At 40.5% G+C, this 24,862-nt stretch overlaps 1 protein-coding gene across 1 annotated transcript in view; it reads left to right on the top strand.

Moving 5' to 3' along the window:
- zcchc7 (zinc finger, CCHC domain containing 7) overlaps positions 1–24,862 on the top strand; it is a 52,322-nt gene that overhangs the window by 18,328 nt on the left and 9,132 nt on the right. Inside the window, exons 4-7 of the mRNA XM_005741163.2 lie at positions 12,920–12,969; positions 13,824–13,961; positions 14,049–14,219; positions 17,899–17,934. Coding sequence (XP_005741220.1) covers positions 12,920–12,969; positions 13,824–13,961; positions 14,049–14,219; positions 17,899–17,934 — 395 coding nt within the window. The remainder of the gene's footprint in view (positions 1–12,919; positions 12,970–13,823; positions 13,962–14,048; positions 14,220–17,898; positions 17,935–24,862) is intronic.

Raw genomic sequence — 24,862 nt, 5'->3', positions numbered from 1 at the left:
CACACTTAGACTGGCAGGCATGGGGGCTGCCAGCATCTGTGGTGTCTGCACGCTTGGACAGAGCGTTATGTGGGAAACCCTACAGTTATATTATTCAATCCAAATTCAAATGGGCTTGTCAAGGAAGCTCCTGCTTTTTATTACCTGTCAGAAAAACCAAGGGATGGATGGAAAAGAGGGGAGCGAATTAAACGACAGTAAATAAGACCCCCCTATCTCTCTGCACTCGCCCCCCTGCCAGTCTGCCATTCCTCCATTCGCTGTATTTTGGAGAGACACACAGACGCACTTGGAGATTTTGACAGCATGTTGTTGTTCAGCTCTATCTGTAGTTTACCTTAACCAGTCTAGTCTGTCAATCAGATGCTGGAAAATGTAATTATTTTGTTCATCACCGAGTCTGAAGCCAATATGGAATCAGCTTAGCCAGGCAATCGGGCTGATGGTAAAGGAAAGGGGCTCAGACATTTATTGAAACTCATCTGATGCCTTTTAGAGGTCTACAAATGAGGAATTATGGGAAAGTAAATAAAAGAGGGTGTGAGTTGAGATTGAGGTGGAGGGGATTTCTTAAGAATGACTTCTGCATGTGGGAAGTGAGGGCATGGTGTTTCCTCTCTTTGCACGCACACAGATCCTGAATAGCCTCCTCCCGTCTTGCCCCTTTCAGCCAGGCATAACCTCTGCCATCTGTCCGCCCCCTCCTCTTCCTATCTTCCTGTTTTTTCTTTTTTTCTCTCCTCCATTTCAGCCTCCTCCACCTCCACCTCCTCTGCTCTTCCTCTTCTTTCAGCCCCCCTCCCACCTCAAGATGTTCATTTAGGGCCCTGTTTCTTAACCTATACTCTCTGGTGGCATTCACAAGATTGTGGAATATTAGTCACGTGTCAGGGGAGTATCCATGTATCTCTGATAAGAAGAGGAGGGAGGAGGACAGTGGCAGGGTGTTTGGGTCGTGTAAAGCCAAAAAATAAAAAAAAAAGCCTGCTTTTTACATTTTCAACCACATCACATGAAATCAAAGGTCCTGTTTGTGTTGTGTTTTTTCATATTGCAAGTACTCAGTTCTATCATTGTTAATCAGAGTTTGAGTTTGCACCCCTTTGTCGGTTTTGGTTCTGATAATTCATTTCCCACTTTCAGTCTGTCTTTTATGTAGTTTAAAATAAAGAAAACTCAAGCTGTTTATTTGATATGGTTCCATAATTGTTAGTTTGACTCAATAAATAGCGAGAAGAATTGTATGGTTAAGTCATTTTTACTTTTTCAGACTAAACCATTGAACAGTGACAGACATCTAGAGGTCCAGTATGAGCCTGGAGATGCTATGTGATGGATCCTTAAAGTCTTAGGCCACAACCAGGCCATCCCTATATTTATGTATGTTGCAATATGTTGTTGACAGTTACTGATTTGTAGATCATTTGAGATCAAAAATAGGTCTTTTTAGTTTGAAATAGGTGATGTAGTTTTACTCCCTTCTGCACCAGAATCTAACTTCTAACTTCTGCCTACCAGGTGCATAGGACAGCTGGTTGCAGCTATATTTGAGTGAAGTGATAAAAGAGCCATATTAGGCACTCCCTTTCTAATCCTCTATTGTTCTTTGTCTGTCCCCTGGTCCACAGAGGGGCTGCTCTAATTAAAGACTAATAATTGTATTGTTTTATAAAGTCTATAGAGACAAAGATTCTGCTCTTCAATCATTCACTCCCTCCAATGTACCCTGCCGATCGAGGGGCTATCTTGCTGGTTGAAGTCTACAACCACAGCAGTGACGGGCCGTTTTGGGTGTGTGTAAGAGAGGGAGGGCTGTGCGGCATACACTAGGAGGAGGAAGGAAAAAGCCAGATCTAAATTAAAACTTTAAAGCACTATTATTTAATTACCCTAAAGGCTGTGGATTTGAAGGATTGAAAGGGTTTCTTTGTTGGTGTGTGTGTGTGTGTGTGTGTGCGCGCTTCCACTTGCAAACGAACACACACACACACACACACTGCTGTCCAGGATTATTTCTTTTTTTTTCTTTTTTTTAATTTGCCATTTCTTCTCAAAGTGTGTGTGAGTATTCATGTATGTGCTTGTATGTGCATGAGACCAGAGTGTAACCCCTTATTGGCTGCCCTCTGCTGTTGTCCCTCCTACACACACACACGCACGCACACACACACACACACCCATCCATGCACACATGCTGAAGCGCCGGCAGATAAAAAGGCATTATGGTGAATTCCACTTAATGACAAATTTTTAATTTGGGGAACAGGGCCTGGTGAATGGAGCTTAATTACCGGGGCCAAAGATCCCTCGGAAAAATAACCCCCTCGACGTGCCCAACCTGCCCGATAATGGAGCGCTCCGCAGAATGGCTCAGATTAACCAACGCCGTTTATCAACCACCACCCCACCCCACCCACTCCCCCCCCTTTCTGTATAATAACAAAAATAACAATCATGAAAATTCTATCTGCCTCCCAGCCCCCATCACCCCGCTTCTTCTCTCGCCTTTCCACCCTCCCGCCCACTGCCTGGCTCACTCCCGCAGGAGGAAATTCATCAAAATGAAATTGAGGTTGCAACTCACTGGTTTTATTAAAATATATTTGCCCCTCACAGACGATGCGTGTTGTGCCACAGAAGACAAAAGGGGCACCATGAATAATTTGGTCAGATATTTTTTTTTTGTGTAATGTTTTTGACATTTTGCGTCGGCTTACACAAGTACGACTTTAGCCATGAAATACTTGTTGACTATAGTCTGCTCTACCACAACACTGATTTAGGGAAACTCCATCCTGATTTTTTTGTTTTGTTTTTTTAACTTATGGGTAGCTTTAATGAAGCTAAATCTTTTTTGCATTCAGGCAATTATATAAGCACAAAGGATTAAACTTTAAAGTTGGAAAATTTTGGGATTTTGGAGTGTTGGTTGGGCACTGCCAACACTTTGCAGTGTAGTCATTGTTTATTTACATGGCTTTACCATTTAGAGGCGTAACTGTAAAGCTTCATTAAAAAATGTCAAACAATTAGTTAATGGGCAAAAAACATTTGACTGGCTTGTCAGACTTCAATCTTTTAATAAATCTGTTTGGTATGAAGCTTACATTTTTGTGAATACATATGCATTTGTTCCACTTATAGTGTCTATAAAAATACAGTTATTCAGAATAATTCTTCTAGACTGCTCCATCTCTTGATTTATGTGTTTTTTTGTTCTTAACAGCCAAAAAGAAAGTGCTGCTGTAGCTTTAAATCAGTCTATAATCTCCCAAGTTCACGGCTGTTAAAGTCCCAGACAATGATCTAATCCGATACTGAGACATGAACAAATCATTGTGATAGTAACAGTGTTATGTAAAAAATATGAGTTGTAACTTCTTCTTTTTTTTTTTTTTTTATTGTCATGTAATGTGTCATCAGCACCAGCCATCCAAGCATATTTATGGCAGTTAAATGAGTCAATTTTCAATTCAGCCTCCTTTTTTGAATCATCGGTGACGATATGATGGTACAAGTCAGGACTGTGTCTTTAATAAGAGCCACTCTGGTTATCAGCAGATTGATGGAGATAATTTCTAGTTTGAATTGAAAATCTGCGCTAAAGAGGCAGCTAACGGATATTAAAAAGACACAGTGACTACGTGTCTCCTGTCAGTCCCGGACACGTTTTGGCTCAGTTTTGGATAACTCGAAAACACGTACACAGGCACACTGGGGGCACACAGCCTCGTTCACTTTTCTTGGCCTTCTCTGGTCCCCGTTGTTGTGTACCCTGATTGGACCATGTGGTTGCCATGCGGTTGCCAGGCCGCGCCCCTGCTGTGTGGTAATTGGTGTCTGTGGTGCTGCTGCGTGGCGATGGTACTTTGACTGACAGGTTTGGCCACCTGCCCTGCCCTGCCTGCCAACATGGCGTGGAAGAGGGTGAAGAGGAGGGGAGGAGGTGGCACAGGCTGGCAGGGGGTGAGCGCTCGATGTGTCACGGAGGAGGGGGTGGTGGATATATCAGATAATCAGACGGGCTGTGTTGAAATATGTGTTTGCTGAACATAAGGCAGATTCAACAGGGACCACGGTGATGGCATCCGTCTTCGGTTTTTCACCGAAATGGCAAAAAATTAGTGGAAAATCATTTTGGTTCTAGTTTTAAACATTGTCTTTGATAGTAATTTCATCCTGTTTGATCAAAGTGAGGCTAATGAACGCTTTCTGGGCTGTTTTCCAGAATCTTGTAGCAGAAAGAAATAGTTTGACCACCCAAGCAGATGTGTAAAAAATCTGTCTCTTTGGCGTTTTTTAAAATCTGCTGCCTTTGATCATCTGGCCGAGGGTCAAAACCATTACAGTCGCTGGTTTCTTTAGGTTCTGTGGTCATGACCACAATTTTTGAAATAAAGCTAATATAACTTATAGTATTTGATATAATGTTCTCTTGAGTTACGCTTTGAGTCCATGATGTTTTTGGCAGTATGACATAAGACATGTCATACTGCCAAAAACATCATCACGAGCATGAAAGAAATATTTTATTTTTTAAAATATATTTTTGTATTCCTTTGTTTTTCTTATTAATTACACTAAAAATAAGAGTTTTCTATGCACTTCTGTGCTTTATCTTGCAAGTATATCAGTATGCCTCCTGGGCGGTGGTAAAGTGACAGAGTAGCACAGTTTGCCTTTGCCTGTTGAACTGACAGAAGGAATATGTGTAAAATTACAGGCACGTGTGGGTCAATTTTAAAGATCCGTATATGGACCAGGTGCGGCTCTCAGTTGATGACACCCATCTTTAACCTTGGATTCAATTTCAGCTACAAACTTCTAAACCTTTTTGACTTGCTGGTTTGCCACCATAGCATAGATGAAATTCACCCACAGACATATAAAGCAAACCCTCCTATGTGATTTTTTTTTTTACGGAGGCAGACAGACTTGATTCTCTTGAGGTAAAAACAAAGACACCCTAGTTGTTAAATAATGTAAATAAAGTCTAGAAATTAAACATCCTCATATGTTTCTCATAAAGATGGCAGTACTCAAAGCTTGAATCGTTTTCTACATAAGGAGTGAACAGGTGTCAGATTTAAATGTGCATATACAGTCTTATTGCTCTCATAACATTGATATTCATAAGTTGCTTTATATTGCCCAGTTAATACCAGGGAAAAGAACACAAACTGAAATATCCCCAAATATCTCTTATCTTGTAAACTATTATAAGCCTGAAATGAAACTTTGTTTGCCATGAGATTTTCTTTCTTGCCTTAAGAATCTAATCATGAAAAAAAGGTTTTCATAACCCTCAAGAATGTTTTTCTTTCATTCCAGACAGATTGCAGTAAATCCCTTTTGTAAATGATGCAAATATTTGCCACAGAGCATCAGCATTCACGTTTTTTTCGGGCTCTAGGTATGTTTATATCCACATATATACATTGTTTTGTTTTTAATTTACAAAAAAGTATTTTACATATTGGCTGAGGTGATTCAAATCATTGAGGATAGTGCAGTTGTGAACAGTACTGTAAAAAAAAACACACAGCACAAATAATATCATTTTTACATCATGATGTCACAGCTGGTTTCAACTGGTAATGGCAAGAAAAGCACAACTTCATCAAACTTCAGTTTAACGAAATGACCTTGTCAGGAGTAGGCAGTACCCAAACTGGGAGTCTTATGGAGCGCCGCACCAATCAGTCCCAGATGCTTGTGTGGTCCTATGTGTAAATTAATTTCCTACTCTTGTTAGGCCAACATGTACACCACCAGGAACCTGAAAATACCTGAACTGAATCCAGTCACCATTCACATAATTATTACACTTGTGCTTTTGAGCCAAAACATCTCATGTGGCGTACCCTCTTCTTCTGCGCTGCGAGACTGGAGAATTGGTGCCACCAGCTGTTTATCTAAAAATGTTAGTGGGTGGAAACATTTGCGCTACATTTGGATGGAAACCACCTCTCTCTAACAGAGAGATAAGTAGAGATTGGAAAAAAGGAATTTGAAGTAAGTAGTGTGGTTGTACAGCTGTTTATCTACTCCCTACGTGCCAAACATCTGCACACTAGGGTTTATGACAATATGATTAAAATTTTCCAAAAGGCTACTGTCAGTCCAACAACTGTGAATTGTTTATTTATTCGTGGAGAGTTTTGAATACATACAGTTGCTAGCTTTGCTAGCAACATGCAGCTAGCTTGGGTTTCAGGACAGCATGTTGGTTCAAAAATATGTCACAGTATGGAGTGAAGACATCGACTCTGATACTTTTCTTTCTGCGATGCTGGGTTTCCACAGCACTGTATCCGCTAGTCATAGTAATAAAAATCTCCGCCAATCTTCTGTTGTGTTTTACGGGCTTGGTCAGACTTTTCTCTCAAATTAAAGAGAGGAGTTAAAAATGTGGTGCTCTGTACATGTCTGTTGGACAGAAGGGAAGGCTGTAGGGCAAGGGTGATGTCACAAAGGAAACACTTTCTTGTACACACTCACACACACACACGCACACACTTAGAGCATGCACACTCCCACCCACCCTCACCATTGTCATGTATAGTGTTGCTAATCCAGCCCTGTCGCTTTGGTATCAAACATAACCTCCATTTTGGGAGGGGGTGGGGGGGGGGCAAGACCTCTTACACATTCCCTTTGTGGGTGTGGGTGTGTGTGTGCGTGCGTGTGTGTGTCTGTGTGTGAGACGGTGCCTGTGTGTGCGTGTGTATTAATGGGTCTGGTCAGCAGCTTGTATAATGGGCGGGCTGGCCTAGGATGCCTGTTTAAGTGTCGGGACAGGGAAAAAGACTGGGGTAAGGCAGATCCATTGAAGCCTTTGATGTTGCTGGGACAGAGGGGAGAACAGCTTGTATATGACACACTCATGAATGCGCACACACACACACACACACACACACACACACACACACACACACATTTTAGGAAACTGGTAACTGGTTAGAATTGCAGTTGATTGTTTCGTTGATGTTCTCAGTGCTGTCCTTGGTTTACCAGACTTAAACCATCCTGTCTGGGCCTCATCCCATGTGTGTGTGTGCACGTCACCCCAGGAGAGCTGGGTGTTCATGGTTCATTAGCCACATGTACACTTCCGTTCTGTTCTCACTGGTAGAAGAGACAGATTTAAAGCATTCACACACATACATCCCCCCCACCCCTTTTGTTTTGTTCTGCCGACTCTGATGAACAGGAACGCAGCCTCCTCCCCTCTCCTCCTCATCTTCTAGTAATCAGGGTACCTATGAGACAGACAGATAGCATCTGTTGCCTTCTCTCCCCTGATCAATCTCTCCCTCTGTTTCTCCCCCTCTTCCATGTCATTGTGTTGCATTTCCCGTGACGATGGAGTGATGAGATAATGTACGAGATGTCCTGCAGAATCTAAGTCTTTGGAACCCTCAGTAAACGCTGTCAGTGAGCTGCTTCAGAGAGTCATAGCAGATGACTTGAGCACCACTTGGCGCTCTTAACATTAAACAACCATTTCTCTCTTCAGGATATTTGGGTTTAGACCACTAAGATGGCTGTAAGGAATGCTTTGCCATTAGATCTGCTCAAATTGAACAGTTGCAGTCAACATGGCGGAGGCCTCTCTTGAGTGCGTTCAGCTGCTCGGTGATGTCGCTGCCATCTGCTTTTTGAGCTCCAGACTCCTTCAGATCTGCTGGGCCACGATGGAACGAGGGTTTGGTATTGAACAGGGCCTCAAGGTTGATTAGCATATTTTTACCCTGTGTACAGCCCCCTCCTTCTTCTTTCCTCTCCTCTCCAGCACCCCTCCACCCATGTGTTTGATTCCTCGGCCGTGACAAAGAGCTTCACCCTTTATTTGGTGTGTTGTGTTGGTGAGGTGGGGGCATCGAGTTGGGGGCGTCGGGCTGGGGTGTGTGGATAGGGGGTTAGATTAAGGGAAAGCTTCCTGCTCTTTATTTGGGGAGTCCCCCCGGGAGGTGCTTTGGGAATGACTTTCGTTGAGTCACTAACGCCTGCTCACACACATGCACACACACACCACACACATGCACACACACACCACATACATGCACGCACCTTTCACCCCTGCCTTTTTTCCCCCCCATTGACTGCTGGATACCGGTGACACACATGCGCTCTTCATACAGAGGCCCCCCAGTATGCTCACACTTAGATCAGTACACCCCACCACCACCATCACACCCACCCTAAACTACTACAGTTTAATATAAGTTACTTCAAAGTAGAGCTGGGCGATAGAACGATAACGATATGTATCGCGATATAACTTTTACTCGATAGAGAAATTAAGCTATCGCGATAGACCTCGCCGCTCTTGTCCTCAAAAAAAAAAAAAAAAAAAAAGGTCAGCCAATCCAAATTAAGTAGCGCAGAGCCGAACCAATCACAGCCGCAGCGTCACGTCGCGTGACTTGTTACGTACAGCACAAGTGCCAAGCCGCACATGTGTTTGTTTGGGAAGCAGCCAGCGGGTAATGGTGCCAGCGCGTAATGGACGAAATGAGTGTGCCGACTAGAAAAATCAACCGAGCGTGACCGAAGAGAAAACAGATGATGGTTCCAATGCCGGAGAGATTGTTGAACGGAAGAGCCATAGAAGTTCCGTAGTGTGAAGGTATTTCGGCTATTTCAAGTCTGACAAAAAACAGAGTAGCGTGCACTGTAAATTGTGCCGAAAGCAAGTCTGGAAATACAATAAACTGGTGCATGCGTCACACTGTGCGCCACGTTATTGTTTCGGTGAAATGAATTTCTACAATACTGTTAATTCTACTCTCTGCAGTGTTTAAATGCTTACATATACACACAGTTTCTGTCCGTCACACATACGACTCGGTTCTGCTTCTATGCCGCAGCTTTGTTTACTTTTTCCCACCGAGGCTTCTAGACTTCTGATTCGCCAACATTTCGGCACGGTTAGGAATCTAGCGCCACCTGCTGCTTTGGCATGTTCATAGCAGCGTTTTCCTTCATTTCTGCCTTTATGTGTGGACGGGATTATTTTTAAAACGAAAACGGAAAATCTCCGTTTTCAAAAATACCCGTGTACGTGTGGACGTAGCCTCAGTCTCTGACTGGAAGCGCTAATTCGTCATTCGGCTTTTGTCAGACTAAAGTAACTGTTAAAACTGTTTGAAAAGCTCAGCTATACAACAAGGAGAGATTGAGAATTTCCTTTTAGTTCTCAGTTTATTTGATATTGACAAAAGTTAGTCAGTTTTGTCTGTTCTTCTGTAAAACAAACTAAGATTTATTTTTAGAATTAATATTTTGTTTCTAAGTGGAATTGACAATTTAGTCTGTTTTGTTTGTTCTATTTTGAAACTTAAACGCTTTAGCAGCTGCCTTTTGTGTAGTTTGCAATATTTGCCTTTATTTATTTGAAAAAGTCTCATGTTCCTTAAGTACATCTACCCTGTTGAACTTATTATGGGAAATAAATATTTAAATAAAAACAAGCTGCTGATTATTTCACATTTTACTTGTGAGCAACGGCACATTTAAATCTTACAAATATAGTTATTTGGCTTATATCGTGATAGATATCGTTATCGCCTGAAATGAAAAAAACATATCGTGATATGAAAAAATCTCATATCGCCCAGCTCTACTTCAAAGTGATGTGCATAGACAGAGACAATGTGATACAGCTTACATACATAATAAATGTAAATACTCAAAACCTGAAGTGAACATACAAAAGCAAACCAGAAGATTAAACAGTCATCTGTCGCTGTACTTTCCCCACCCCCAGCAGAGCTGAAATAGTTTTGTGGATTCATTGATTAACTGATAGAAACGCTATTCTGTGAAATTGATAAATTAGAATAAAAATGGTATCTTCTAGCTTTTTCAGGATGAGCCTTTATTTAGTTTTTTACTTGATGTCTTAAAAATTGTTTTATTCAGACAGTTTAATATTAGGCATTACTTTGGGCTTTGTCATTGGATTTATAGTTAAAACAGCTAACCAATGAATAAAGTTACTATATGGGGAAAATGTTTTTGTCCCCTTCTTGATTTAAATGTTTCAGACCATTAAACAAATTTTATTATTGGACAAAGATAACCTGAGTAAAATAAAATGCAGTTTTTGAATGATTATTTTATTTATTATGGGAAAGGAGCTATCTAAACCTACCTGGCCTTATCATAAAAAGTAATTGCCCACTTGCCAAATCACAAATTTAATGTGATTAACCACGCTTTTTGGAAAACTAGCCACGCTCAGGCCTGATCACTGCTAGATCTGTTGAATCAAAAAATCATTTAAATAGAATCTGTCTGACAAAGTGAAATAGGCTAAAAGATGTTAAAAAGCAACACATTATGGCATGATCTAAACTTAAAAACATCTGAAAAACAAAGTCATTGGCATCGATCATTCTGGAAAGGTTTACAGAGCCATTTCTGAGGTTTTGGGAGAACCACAGAGCCATTATCCACAAATGGGGAGAACATGGAACAGCGGCAAACTTTCCCAAGTGGTGTCCGGTGTTCCAAAATTACTCCAATAACACATCAGCGACTCATCAAAAAGGTCACAAAAGAACCCAGAACAATATTTAAAGAACTACACGTCTCAGTTACCTCAGTTAAAGTCAAAGTTCACAATTCAATAATCACAAAGAGACTAAGAAAAGATGGCATACACTGGTGATTTGAGGACAAAACCAATGCTAACCAAAAAGAACACAAAGACTTGTCTCACATTTGTCTTACAGTCTTGGGGGTCATCAACATTTTGATGACCCCAACATTTTGAAGACTTTTGGGAAAGACTTTCTGCAGCTAAGCGGATGGCACAACATAGAAGAGCTAACTTGTAAGGCCAGGACTCCGCAATCTGTTCACACCTACAAGCCAGTGGACACTCTTTCAATGATGAGCATGTACACATCCTGGACAGGGAGGAACGCTGCGGGGAGACAAGGTGGCCGTTTATTTTAAAAGGAAAGACCATCTCTTAATTGAGAAGGAGGCCTACATCTTTCACAATCTTTCAGTGCTGTGATTGCAGCCATTACCCAACTCTGTGAATCATACTCATGGCCATTGATCAGTGTTCATTGATCAGTATTTGGCGATCTGTAGTCATGACAATTTATATATTAATGATCAAGAAACTGACCTGACAGCCCATTCTTTGTCAGTGGTGTTAGTTTCAGTCATTATGCAAATGTACCATTTATAAGGCTGGAGAAGCCTGCAGTCAGCTGAGACTGAAGAAGTCACTTGGATGCCTAACAAAACGTTTCACCCTCTGAAAAGGCTACGTCCAGATGAACAGAATCAACTTTTTGGGAATCATCTATGATGGTGGATGATATCTGCGTAATTTAAGGAGAAAAAAAGCCCTAAAAAGGGAAACTGATGCATTATCATTCAATTTTAGCAGGCGTGTCAGTTCAGTTAATTAACTTTCTGATTTGCTTCTGCCTGCTACTTTCTCCATTTTCACCTGAGTTATTTCTTTTTCATCCTAAATTAACTTATTTCCGTTCACTTTGTTATACACCTTATAGACATTTGACCACTGCATCATGAATATATAGCAAGAAGATGCAATACAACATCTGTCTGTTGGGGTAATTTTTCCTTTTAGAGATGATAGGTATAAGGTAATACCAACATCTTTACAGGTCGTTCTCCAAATTTATCAGCTATGGGAGGACCATCAGGTGATTTTGAGTCAAAATTTCAAGCTTACCTATGTGATGACATTAGGTTGCTTGCATTGGTTTTTTGTTTGCTTGTTTTTGTTTTGTTTTTTTGGAGGTGAAGGTCGTGGCAGAAAGAAGCCCCATCCAAACAGCAGCCATTTTAATTTGTTTGACAGGGAAGAGAGGTGATAACCTCCCTCTGTAGCCGTTCACCCGGGGAGGAAAGGTGGGGGGGAAAGAGAGGTAGAAAACAACGAGAGAGAGAGCAAAAGCAAAGGAAGGGAGGGCTGAGCAGAATGGCGATAAGGGGCTGGATAGAGTCAGTAAAAGAAAGAACAAACGAGAGTGGTGAAAAAGGAGTGTGGAATATTTGATTATGGCTCAAGGCTGTATATTTGTCTAAAAGCTAAAGACTGTCAACCAGCAAATCGCAGGGGTCGACGGATGGGTGTGACTTTATGTGTGTGTGTGAAAACACGCCAGCTTGTGTGGGTCATTGCTTATCAGAACATAATTTATGCCGAATACACATGTCTGTGTGTTTCTGCGCGCATGTTTGTGTGTATGTTACGATTTCTGGATGTCAGTTACAGTTCTGTGGGCCTGAGGAGAATTCAGCGGCCTCCCTCAGGGTGCTGTTAGTGCCACTCTCATACAGATGTGCTGGGCTGCGACTGTGTCAGTTTCTGTGTGTGTGTTTGCGTGTGCGTGTGTGCATGCATACCATTCTCTTACAGGAAACTAAAGTTATTCCTCAGGGTTTCCTGCTGGGGTGGGATCTAGACACTTGAATCTATCAGTTGTTATCAAATATTTGTTCCAATTGTTGTTTAATGTTACTGTGAGAAAAGATTTCAAAAACGATATTTTCCTCTTGTTTTTCCTCACTCATTTGTCATATAAAGCCCCACGTTTGAATGCAGCTCTGATGTTCATCCATTGTAATTGCTCTTAGGCACTCTGAAAAACCATGGCTCACGACTTGTGTGTGTGAACATGTTATGCTTGGTAACTGCAATCCCTTTGTTATTCTAAAATTTGCAAATTGTAATTGTTCACTTACTTTCTTGTATTAAAGTGCTCATTACCCAGTAACTGATGAATTCATGTCAGGTTTTTTGTGTTGGTTTGTATTACATTCAGGAATAACTAATAAACCTTATAACAGAAAAATAAGAGCCTAGCATAGTCTTCTCCCTTAAATTTGTTTTAAAATGTATTTTCTTCTTCTCTTCCAGATGTTGATGCAGAAGGTGAAACTTGGTTGGTTTCAGACAAAGACAAGGAGGTGGGTGGCAATGAGCAGCTTTTTAGTGCTTTCTGTTTGTTGCCGCTTTGTTTTTGGTTTCTATCAATCAAAATCAACTATAAATAAACATAAAAGCTAGTATTTGCATTACTCATATAGTTTTAACTGTGTTATTTTATACTGAAATGATTATTAAGAGTTCTGGTAAAAAAAAAATCCTAATGCAAGTTCAACATGTAAAACCAACTCCATATGTATTATTAAATAACAACAGGCCCCACCTGGTCATGAAACTGCCTGCTCAGTCTGTTGTCCAATTATGTTTGAGCATCTGGGGCACTATGTATGAAAGTGAAAACAGTTAAAGTAATACTTCTGTAAAATCCCTTCAGTCCCATCTTGATTGTTTAGTGTGAAATTCCCGTGGTAGTGTACAGAGAAAAAAATGTGTTCGACCAACAACTTAGCGACTCAGTCGTAGCAAAAGTATTGAAATGGCCTCAAACATTTAAGCACTGAAGCTGACAGAATATCCTAGTTAGCCTAGTGTTGGTGACCTATTGCTTAATTTTAATAAAATGCAGCCACACAAACGGCTGACTCCAAATATATATTTATTAAATGTAAACATCAGTAAGTTAGACCCAGTAGCATGAGTTTTTTTCCTCATAGCTGCCAAAAAATATTGAGTTCATCTTGTAAAACTATTGATGCAGCTGCTTTGTCCTTGTGTAATTAACACCAACAACTGACAGAAAAGTGAATGATGAGGCTTTATCGACCAAACACCAAGCACTAAACCCTGTGGCTATATATCCTGTATGGCTACAGAGTTTCTTGATCCTTACACTAACACTGTGATGCCATTAATGCAATAAACTTGTGTTTTTCAGGCTCAAATCTATAACAAAAGAAAAGGTGTCAGGATAGCAGTGCAGCGGGTGTCGAACAGATACTATACTGATAAGAACGTCAACTGCCGAAACTGCAACAATTTTGGACATCTCTCCAAGAACTGTCCTGACCCTAAAGTGAGTCCTGATCACCACATAGTGGCTCATATAGCACTTTTATAAGTACATAAAGGTTCTAACCATGTTTTGTGTGCGTATGTGCAGAAGTTGCTGCCATGCTTTCTTTGTGGGACTCCAGGCCACCCAGCCCGTGACTGTCTCAAAAGGCACTGCAAGAACTGTGGCCTGCCAGGGCATCTTTATGATTCCTGCAGTGAGAATTCATACTGGAACAGACATTGTCATCGCTGCAACATGAAGGGACACTACCCTGACGTGAGTATTACACCCACTTTTATTTTACTTGAGAGTCAGACTTGCACTAGATGATCCAGAATTGTGGATATGCAAACATTATACGCATTTCAGAGTGTTGAACATTATATTCCCAAATCATGGGAGCTATGAGAATCCTTCATTTCTCTGTGAAGGTTTCCCATGACGATGGTGAATGTTGTTTCTGTTGGGCAATAACTCCTGGCGTTGTTAGTTGTAAAGCTGATATGTAGTTGAGGTGTTGGCTCTGTGCAGGTCAGTCAGGCTCTTCTAAACTAAAGTAATGTATTGCCCAGCTGAGACTGGAAAGGCCTTTCCCAAAAAGTATCACTTTGCTGTGACTTTAATATTTTCTTCCACTGAAAGTAAGAGACCACAGAGCTCAAACACATGTACACTTATAGTTTTAACCAGAGAGCCAGTTTGACACAAAGAAGCTCAAACTGCATAACAGGACCAAACTGAACACATGCATGTACACATGCTTAAAGCTGAGGGAGGCAATATGTTTTGGGGTAAAATGCATATATGAAGAATTACTGTACACACAACTTCACTTTGCTCTATGATAAAACATGGGAACTGCCACAGATTGATACTGCGGCTTGGGCTTTTAATAAAAATTACTGCTGAACATAGAAATCAAAACTGCCTTCATCACAATAAATGTGGTTTGTTTTTCACTTTTTCTTTCCACTATCATCCTTTTTTCCACCTCTCACTCCCTCCCTCTTTCGCTTTCAGTAATAATGAGTGACCAGGGGTCAGCAAACGCTGCTGTTCACATTAATTGATACACTTCAGTAATTACAGCTTAGTTATGTCTTTGCCATGCTGCATATTCCAGCTATGGGCGCGTGCGTGTGTGTGTGTGTGCGTGTGTTGGCACTGAAGGGTGAATCTAATGACCATCAATGACAATTATCCCGCCGCAGTGTTCATTACCTTGCCCATTTACACTAATGCCACAGAATGGAAAACCCTGCAAGAAGTCAGTCTGTGTCTCTCCACCTCACACCCCACTCTCTCTCGCTGTCTCTCTCGCTGTCTCTCTCTCCTTCTCGCGCCCTGTCTCTCCGTCAGTCAGTCATGTACTGTGCTCTGTGTAATGGATGAGTAACCAGGTGAACACCAGAGGGAGAGTGTAGGCCAGGACACACATAACCCAATTTTTTCTTTTTCTCTTGCTCTCTCTCTGTCTCTCTTTCTCTCAATCTCTAAACCCATTCCTTTCAGCTCGTCATCCAGATCTTCAAATTGATCTCATTCTACTCTTTTGCATATTGTTTTCCAACAGCAAACAAAGGTGCAAAGTTGTGTGGCATTGTAATTACCTTTTTCTTGGAACGTATCACTTTTTTTCTCCTCTTTTCCTTACACTCACAAATTATACTGTATGTATTAGTGTCTGTGTTTGAGAGAGAAAGAGAGTCAGGTCTCAGTCCCCTGGGTCTTTCTGTGTCTCTCATTAAAGACAGACGGTTGATGGAGCGCGAGTGTGTCGCTCGCCTCGCCTGTCGCCCTCGACAACAACACACTACCCTGGCGGTCTGGAGGGAGAGAGCAAACGGGGGGGGGGGTTGAAGAAAAGAAAAGAGCTAGATGAGAGGTGGAGGAAGATGCAGCTGTTGAAATTCATATTTGTTCTTGTATGTATTCAAATCAGAACAGATCACATTAAGCCAGAAAAAGTACCTACTGTTCTCACAGGCTGCTGTTTCAAGGTCGGGATTTGAACCCACACTTGAGGTCAAATTAGTGACTTTTTAGTGGGATTGTAATTCATATATTTTACAAAATATGTTGAGGAACTTTGGTGTGACTGAACAGTGCTGTTTGCACAGAACAGGCTTGAATTTGTCTCCCTCATTCTGTCTCACACACTCTCTTGACTCAGTAGGTATGTAAGTAGATAAATCTTGTTGCCTGCGGCATTTTCAATTTCCCAGTGGGAAGTGGTGGCGGTTTGGAAAGGATGTTGGAACGCTTAAGGAACAGCGTGGAGAAGCCCCGGAGATAATGCTTTAGCCACACTGGGACAAAACGACTGACTGCTTTACTTACCGACTGACTGCAGAGAGACACATGGATAGAAAATAGTTACTGAGAAATCAAGGTGATCAGACTCTAGAGAGAGATGCAAGAAGAGACTTATGGTCTTAGACGGGCAAGCAAATGACTCCGTGGCCTGCCAGGAGTTTCCATTCAGCCTCTGAATCGTCTTTCTTGTCGTTTCTCTCACCAGTTAGACTTTCATACCTCTCCCTTGTGTTTTAAAAATCTGATGTTGATGTTTTCAAAATGTTTTGTCCTGATTTTGTGTGTACTGTCAGAGTCCAAGTAAACTGGTATAAATGCAGTTTGGTCCACAGGTTTTTGGACAGTTTATCTGTATTTTTTCCTCTCTACACCAACACAGTGGATTTTAAAAAATCAATATGTGACTGAAGTGTGAACTGCATTTATTCATAGTCCCAAATATTCAGTGGCTCAAAAATAATTGGACAATTGAGTGATAAACAAATTTAGGAGATAAAGAATATGGAGTTGATTCCAAATGTTGAGCTTTAGTAGCTGTTAACTGGATACCTGAGGTCCAAGGTGCTGTCAGTGCAAGTGAAGGACGCAATCATTACGCACATACTTTAGGAGTGGTCAGGTCTACAACCTGGTTCAGTCTTGAAAAGAAGTTATAGATTAGACACAAGAGACACCTTTATGAATGGAAATAACAGAGGGTTTTCAACAAGGTGCAAACCATCGATTCCACTCAAGAATAGGGAGGTCAAAAACATCTAAAAGAGCCTGCACAGTGCTTTAAAAAACCCTCTTTGAACAGATGAAGCCAAGATTAACTTGCACTAGAATGATGGAAATAGAGAAATATTGAGAAGAAGAGAAGCAATTCATGGTCTGAAGCATACCACACCATCTGCCAAACATAGTGGAGGAAGCGTAATGGATGACGTGGACATGTATGGTTGCCAGTGGAACTGGGTCACTGTTTTTTTTTAGATGAAGCGACTGCAGATAGAAGTAGCAGCATGAACTCTGAGGTGTACAGGGCTGCGCTGTCTGCTCAGCTTCAGCGTAATGCTGCAAAACATGTTGGATAATGACCCAAAGGATAATGCAGACATTAACTAACAATAATATTCTTCAATGGCCAAGTCATTCGCCTGATCTTAGTTCAGCTGAGCATGCTTTTTACTTACTTGATTCATTGAATTTAATTTCAGTTCAGGTTTATTTACATAGCACCAAAGCACAATAACCGTTGCCCCAGTACACGTTTACTGTCAGGTCACTGAAAAAAGAGAGCGTAGGGAGGCAGGACTGAAGACAGACCTGCAGATTTTAAAAGCACAGACTGCAAAAATAAGGACTCCATCTTTGTATTAACTACTATAAAACTATTCTCTTATTTTTTTATTATGCCAGTTTGTCCAATTACTTTTGAGCTTTTCAAAATGGGGAAAAGTGACTGTAATTTCTAAACACTTTGTTGAATACTTCATTAAAAACCCTTGAATTAAAGCTGAAATTCTGCACTACAATCACATGTTGATTGTTTGATTTAAAATTCATTGTGGTGGAGTATAAAAAAAGTGTTGTTGTTTTTTTACAAAGCTTTGTAAAAGGTATTTAATGACACAGTGTGTGTGTTTTTGTTTTTCAGGCTTGTCCAGAAATCTGGAGACAGTATCACCTGACTGTGAGTATCTTTTCACAGAAAAACTCTGTCAGCAAGTGTCATAGCAGAATTCTTCACACTCCTTCCATTTCTCCAGTTTATATGTCTTGCCTTTGTTATTAGTTCTTTTTTTGTGAAAGGAGGCTAATATTGTATCAGGTTCAGTCCTGAAAAATGAGAAAGGTCCCGCTTCTTTTTTTAGAAACGTTGCCAAAGTCGAACAGACTGTGTGCAGGGGAAAGGAGTAAAGTGTAGGTCAAGTAGACCTTTTAGATCAAGCGTTTCAAATGGTGTTCAGTAGTTTCCTCTGCTCGCACTCGAATCTTGAGCTCATAGATAAAAGTTCTGAGATTTGTATTTTGCGTTTGTCTAATAGCTCTTTAAAATAAGGGAAGCTGCTTTTAACTTGTGGTATGAATTCATACAAATGACAGTAAAAGTGAAAACAGGAAATCATTAAACACCAAATGTGTTTTTGTTTTCTATAGAATGTTTCACCAAATATGTCTTAGTTTAGGTTTGAATTTTTCCTTCAGTGAGTACAAGTGGAAACTTTTGTAAATGTGCATATTTGATTCATTACTTTACTGAAAATATTAAATATGTAACTAATGGTACAAACAATTTTTGTATTATTATATTCATGATAAATTATTTAGCAAAACAAAGGAGGTAAAAGGAGGTGACCTGAGAACAGCAGAACGAGTGGTTTTAAGTGGAAAGTCCCAAAATGTATTAAGCTTGGGAAATTGTGAAAAGCAATTTGTGTGGGTTTAGTTTGCACCACGTTTATGTAGGATTTCTGCTCAGAGTCTGAGTTAAAGCCAAGAAAGATAAAAAAGAAAAATGATGGTAGTGAGGAGTGATAAAGCCCAATCTAAATAGACATCTTACCTTCTGAAATTTGTCTTAAAAAATACATAAAGCAACATTGTAGTGAAACATATCAATTAATAGCTCATTAAAGTATTTTTCAGTGGAAAATACTAACAAAAATAAATGTACTTAATTGTAAAACTTTGCACTAGCACTAAGCCGGACTCTCACCACTGCTGAATTAGAGTAATTGATCTTCTTGTTACATTTATTTTTGAATCGTCAATCAACGAGGTGTTTCCATGAGTTTCATAGAGGCAAAGGTGTCATGTGATTAGTCAATAAGTCAGTCGTGACTGGTATTGACTTTGCCCTGTAGCAGGTAAGTGAAGCGTGGGGGTAAGAAATATAGTAAAATATTAAAGAAGTACTAAAAGTTATGGGAAACTTGTCCTCCTTCTTTTCTTTCATCAAGTGCTCATGTGACATTAGTGTGTGTGTGTGTTTCTGTGTGAGACAGAAACAATGTGTCAAAGAGTAGAAAACTGTTTGACAGTCACATGGGCCATATGTCAGTGGGGAGGCATTTGCTTATTTATATCTGTGTGTTTGTGTGTGTTTATCCAAAATCTCAAAAGATAACTAGTTTTCTTGGCTTCTTACTTCCGTGTGTGTGTGTCTGTATGTTTGTGTGTGTGTGTGCATCTGAGCGAGGGGGTGATATAGACCTCAGCCTAAGAGAAAAGAGCAGCTTGTTTGTCAATTAAAAGACGTGATAAAGCATGAAATGGGCTGCCAACACCACGTGGGACGAGGGAGTGAGAGAGGGGGAAGAAGAGTGTGTGTTTGCATATATCTTGGCATGCACTGTGTGTGTGTGTTAGGGGAGGTCTGTCACTCTCCTCTATGGAGATTAATTAGCAGGGGCTGTCTAATGAAAAGGCAGCATCGTTAGCGCTAGGGTAGCACGGCGGGAGAGATGGAAAGAGGAGGAGGAGGAAGTGGGAGGAGGGAGCGGGACAGAGAAGTTCCAGGGGAGACGCTGGCAGAGAAGATGGGAGTTGAGTTTAATTGTTGCTCCTGTGTTTGGCGGATGAGCCTCTATGATTTACAGCGGAGTTTCACTTTGAACCACAGACGAAACGAGAACATGCTGACGAAAGTCTCCGGTCGCCTTGCGGGATGATGAAACCATTTTGTTTTTTTGTTCCCCGCTGCACTTCCGCATGTGCGTTTGTGTGTTTGTGTGTTTGTGTGTGCAATGGTGTGCTTTAACGGGTGGAGGATTGTGACCCAGGTCTAATTGAAGTATTTAAGCCATTTAAGCACTGGGAGCAGAAGGTCGTTACAGATCCAAACTGGCATGGGGGTTAGGGGCCTGCGCAGACACAAACACAGTCTCACACATACAAACACACCCACACACATGCATACACAGAGCTCCTTCTGTTTAAGACAGCCTCATTTTATTCATGATGCTGCTTATGACCCTGAACTCCCCAATGTGAGAAGGTGTGTGTGCGTGCGTGTGTGTGTGTTTGTGTGTGTGTGTGTTCGCTTTGGGAGATGTGACTCTGTCACCTTCCGCTGGGCTCAGCCAGGTGTGAAAAGGCATTCTGTCAGACCTCCCTGCTACTGGGTCCATTTATCCTTCGCTGTGTGTGCGTGCTTGTGTGTGTGTTGGGTCCGTTTATCTTCCATGAGTGTATCTGTTGTCTGCCTGCACCTGGCCCTCAACTAACAAACTCCTCCAAACCACACAGTATAGACCACAAAGCCCTGGGGTATTTACCGAGAAAGTACGATACTGACACACATGGACACACACAAACACACACACTCCTCCTACAAATATATAGAGCAGCAAATGGGGTAAAAAGATATCCACAACATTTTCATTGTGTCTGTGTCATACAGATTTGAGCACCTTTTTTTTTAACACAACTGTAGCACTTGTAGAAAATGTAACTGTTTCCTTTTTGAAGAACGGAGTTTACTTCTGCTCTTCAGTCTATCTTTCTTTTTCACTCTCCTACGCAAACACCACTTCACCCGCCCACCCACAGACGCCCTGTTTTTTTTCTTCTCCCCCTTTCTTTTCCATTGAAGCTTACAGTGTGGGGTCACTCCTTTTCCTGCAGACCCATGTCCCTACCCCCATGTATGTTATTATGTTCTTATGATTTCCACCTAATACTCTACATACTAAATATAACAAAAAAACTCCCAAAATACTGGTATTATCTGGCTGAGGTCGGCCGGTGCAAAGTTCTGCCATCGACATATGTTTTGTTTTCCAGAAGGCCCTGCCGCCAACATGACTTGTTTGAACTTTTCTTTCGGTCTGTTGGTCATATGATTTCTGTTACGTGGGCATGCCTACAACTACACCTGCACTCAAGTTGCTACACAAATGGCTTTTCATTTATACAAATTGCCTTTGACCACTTCTGCATTGAGGTCAGACTGTGGAAAGTGTGACTAATAATTATTTTCATTTATATTACTGATAAATCTGTCTGATTTTATAGATTAATAAATATTTTTGCCACTGGTGATATTTCAGATTTATAGTGTTTATATGATTGAAATAAAATAGAATGGCACACATTGGTGAATTATTACATATACACCACATAATCAGCTTTAAAGACCAGTTAAATATCTAATGGGCCAATTGAACAGTCTTTTTGACAAGAGGCTAAAAGAACCATATTTCTATTTCATAGCTAACTACATGCAAGACAAAAAAGAGGAGGATGAGAGGACAGAGAAGGACAGGGTGGAAAGACTGAAGTCATGTAGGGACCAGTAGGAAAGCACGATTAAGGGGGGGATGGATGGCTGGAGGGATGATTGGATGGGGAGCGAGGTTTAGTGACCTGCTATCTGTATTCTGGCTGCTTTAATTCATGTAAATATCATGCATAAATGTGTGCATGCATACACACAACAAACATACAACTCCCAGTCACTTTTTTTTCTTGGTGCCCAGACCCTGCTCTGTTGCATTAAGACCAGAGTGCCACCCTCTGGTAGAAAGTGAAGGCTCCCTTGCCTTTAACCAATGAGTGTATGTGAAGTGGGAATTATCTTTCTTCTAACTTTTGAGACTCTGAACGAGGGTTAAAGCTCAAGCAAACGTCCTGAATGCTTGTTTTTTTTTAACTTTAATAGAGATCAAGTGTCTTTACTAAAGAAAAAGAAGAAGTAGTTTCAATGTGTTTCACCTTTATAGCAGAAATGTATGTATGAACAAGGGAGAGGGAGGAAGGCAGAGGCAGTTGGAGAGGGTGGGGGAGAACTGCTGGAAGGCGGGTGGGGGTTAATGGTGAGTGCATTAAACGGTGAAGGAGACAAGAAAGTGAGCAGAGAGAGTGAATCAGTGCGCCCAGAAGCTGATTGGTGCAGGTATATCGGTGTGTGAGCATTGATTGGCCTCCCTTTAGATAGTAATGGTGACACCTGTACATCGGTGTTTATTGATCAGCAGCTCTGCCGAGTGTGTGCGTGCGTGTGTATGTGTGTGCTGAGCAGATCTTGCGATCGTGTCAGGGTGTGTGAATTGATCTTTTCCTGTGGGACAGGTGTGTAAATGTGTCGGGGTTGTCCGTGAAAAAGCGCTCCGTGACCTTCCTAGTCGACTCCAAAATGAAGCCGTTTTAACTCCCCCCTCTCTTTCTCACCTGACTGCCTTTCTTTCCCCTTTCATTTAGCATGTTGTACCCTTTAATACATTTTTGTCTGTCCGTCTTTCTTCAGAAGGTATGCTCAGTTCACACATGTCTTTGTTAGCGCAAGGTTAGGACATTTTGCCCCTTAAATCCTCTTATTTCTATAGGAAAAAATGTCTCGTTAAGACAGTCGACTTTTCCAAGGTACAAAATATTTCAGGAATCCTCATTTTCTTTTCTTTGTCTGTTTTAAGTTGAGCAGAATGAATAGATGAAGAAAAAGCTTTACTCCAAAGAGGGTCTCCCTCAGATTAATTGTGAAAAAAGACAGTTTAAAAAAAAAAAAAAAACTTTAATAAATGTTACGTCACAGGTAACCCTGAAATCCCTCCGCTGTTGTGTAAAATAGACCTCAGTAGTGGTCGGATGTTTTGGCTGGTTTCTGTGGGGTTTATGACTTTGGTTTATATGACCGTTTAGAAATAAATATATTTACTGGATATTTAGAGGTAAATGGTAGATAATGTGTGTAATCTGATTTTTAATGGACAGAAAAGAAACATGGCTGCACTTTAGCTGTTATTCTGGTTTGAATTTATAAACATTTGTATTATTTCAGTGCAATATCATAAATGTTTTATTGCAGTAATATTAAATACAATGAAGACTGATCAAATCCTGGTGTTATTTTACAGTTAACACATGTAGATATTGTATTTGATTTTGTACGGAATTAAATTGCTGTCTGCGTTCACACAATTATTAAGTGGTATTGTTTGCTGACCTCTCTCTGTGGTTGGCACACCATCTTCACCTTCATAAAAGTAAATGTTTTAGTGCTCTGAGTGTCCAAATGAGACAGATTAAGCAAAAGCATTAAGAGAAGATTGTCCTGATGCCCACACCAGCTGCGTTAAAGACAAATGAACAACTCTGATTGTATTCCTTCTATCGAAGTCCTACTTCTGCGCTGAGATCAGCCTTGGGCTTTTCTGTACACTGTGTGAAGATAGAGCGCCATTCAGTGGTCAAACAGGCAACTGCACTCCCATACGGATGCAGGGGAGGGATTTTAAACCAGATCTTTTCAGGAGGTTATTTTAACATCAAAAGTATTTTTACCCAGCATAACAGAACATGTATGGACTTGTGGGTTTAATTTCACAAGTAGTCTACACACATTAAACATCTCTGAACCCCCCTGCCCCTCTTTCCCACCAAACAAGAAATGAAACCAACAAATACAACATGAAACACACAAACAAAAAATAATGTTGCCTCGGAGGATCAGAGGTAAACAGATTTTTTTTTTTTTTTTTTTTTTTTGGAAAAGCCAACACTCAACCAACCAACAGAATAAATATTCAGGGGGACAGCACAGACAATGGCGGAAGCATAAATGTTACCACGAGGCAGTACATGGATATGGGAACAGAAAAGAAGGCAGAAGAGCTTAAAAATCAGACACTTAGGAAACAGTAAGACATTATATGAAAGTTACAGCATACTCAGCCAAAGGTGCTGCTGTTAAAAGTCTAATTAAACCAGTGTAGGCTATAAGTTTGCATAGAGAAATGGTTTTATATGAATGAACACTTAACCGTCACTCAGACAAAACTTAATTAAAATCGCACTCTTTCCCGCAGTAATAATATACCAACATTAAGTCTTCTCACAGGTTTAAGTTTGATCTTTATTCCACTTTTTGTTCTGTCCTTTCTTCTGTTTGGCTGACCGCTCTTTTTTTTTTCTTACAAGAATGTCCTCAATTCAAAGTGTGCTCTGTAAAAATCCTTTAAATCCACATCTATTCAGTGAGCTGTTTTTGCTGTCTCATCATTGTACAGTACAGACTGTCCAGTCTTCTCACCTCGCCGTGTCAAAAGGCCCTCAACTCTTTATTCTCCCTCAGACTGAAGCGCTAACAGCACCGGAGGAAGGGGAAGGTGTTTGTGAAAGGAAATGGCTTTTGTGTGTCTTCAGTAGTCAGACGGATAGCACAGTTCATAAAGCAGCACAAGGCAACTTTAGATGATTTATTTTAATTTCAGTTTCTCACGTCATCAGCATATTGTCATTTATAATAATCAGTTGTTTCGATTGTTTCAGTCATTATTAAGGAATCATGTTAGAATTTATTGGTACGGGCTTTTTAAGAGTCCCAGTTTCTGTTTTATGTCATGTTAAACTGATTATATTTGAATCGCATGTTGCTGATCAAAGAAACAAGTATTTTAAAAACAAGATCCTATACTTGGATTTTTCTAAAATCATTTCTGGAAAGAAAAAGACAAATTAATTATTAAGCAACATTTAGTTGTATGACAAATCATCACCTTGTACCAAACTTGCAAGAACAAAGAGTGTTTAAACCTCAATGGCATTATGTTGTTTGTTATTACACTGTTATTACATTGTCACTTAAATTTTTACATAATTGATTTAAATTTATATATATG

Source organism: Pundamilia nyererei, unplaced genomic scaffold (assembly GCF_000239375.1).
Source record: "Pundamilia nyererei isolate P.nyererei 1_Seehausen unplaced genomic scaffold, PunNye1.0 scaffold00107, whole genome shotgun sequence".
Taxonomy (NCBI): domain Eukaryota; kingdom Metazoa; phylum Chordata; class Actinopteri; order Cichliformes; family Cichlidae; genus Pundamilia; species Pundamilia nyererei.
This window is presented reverse-complemented; position numbering and strand designations above follow the sequence as displayed.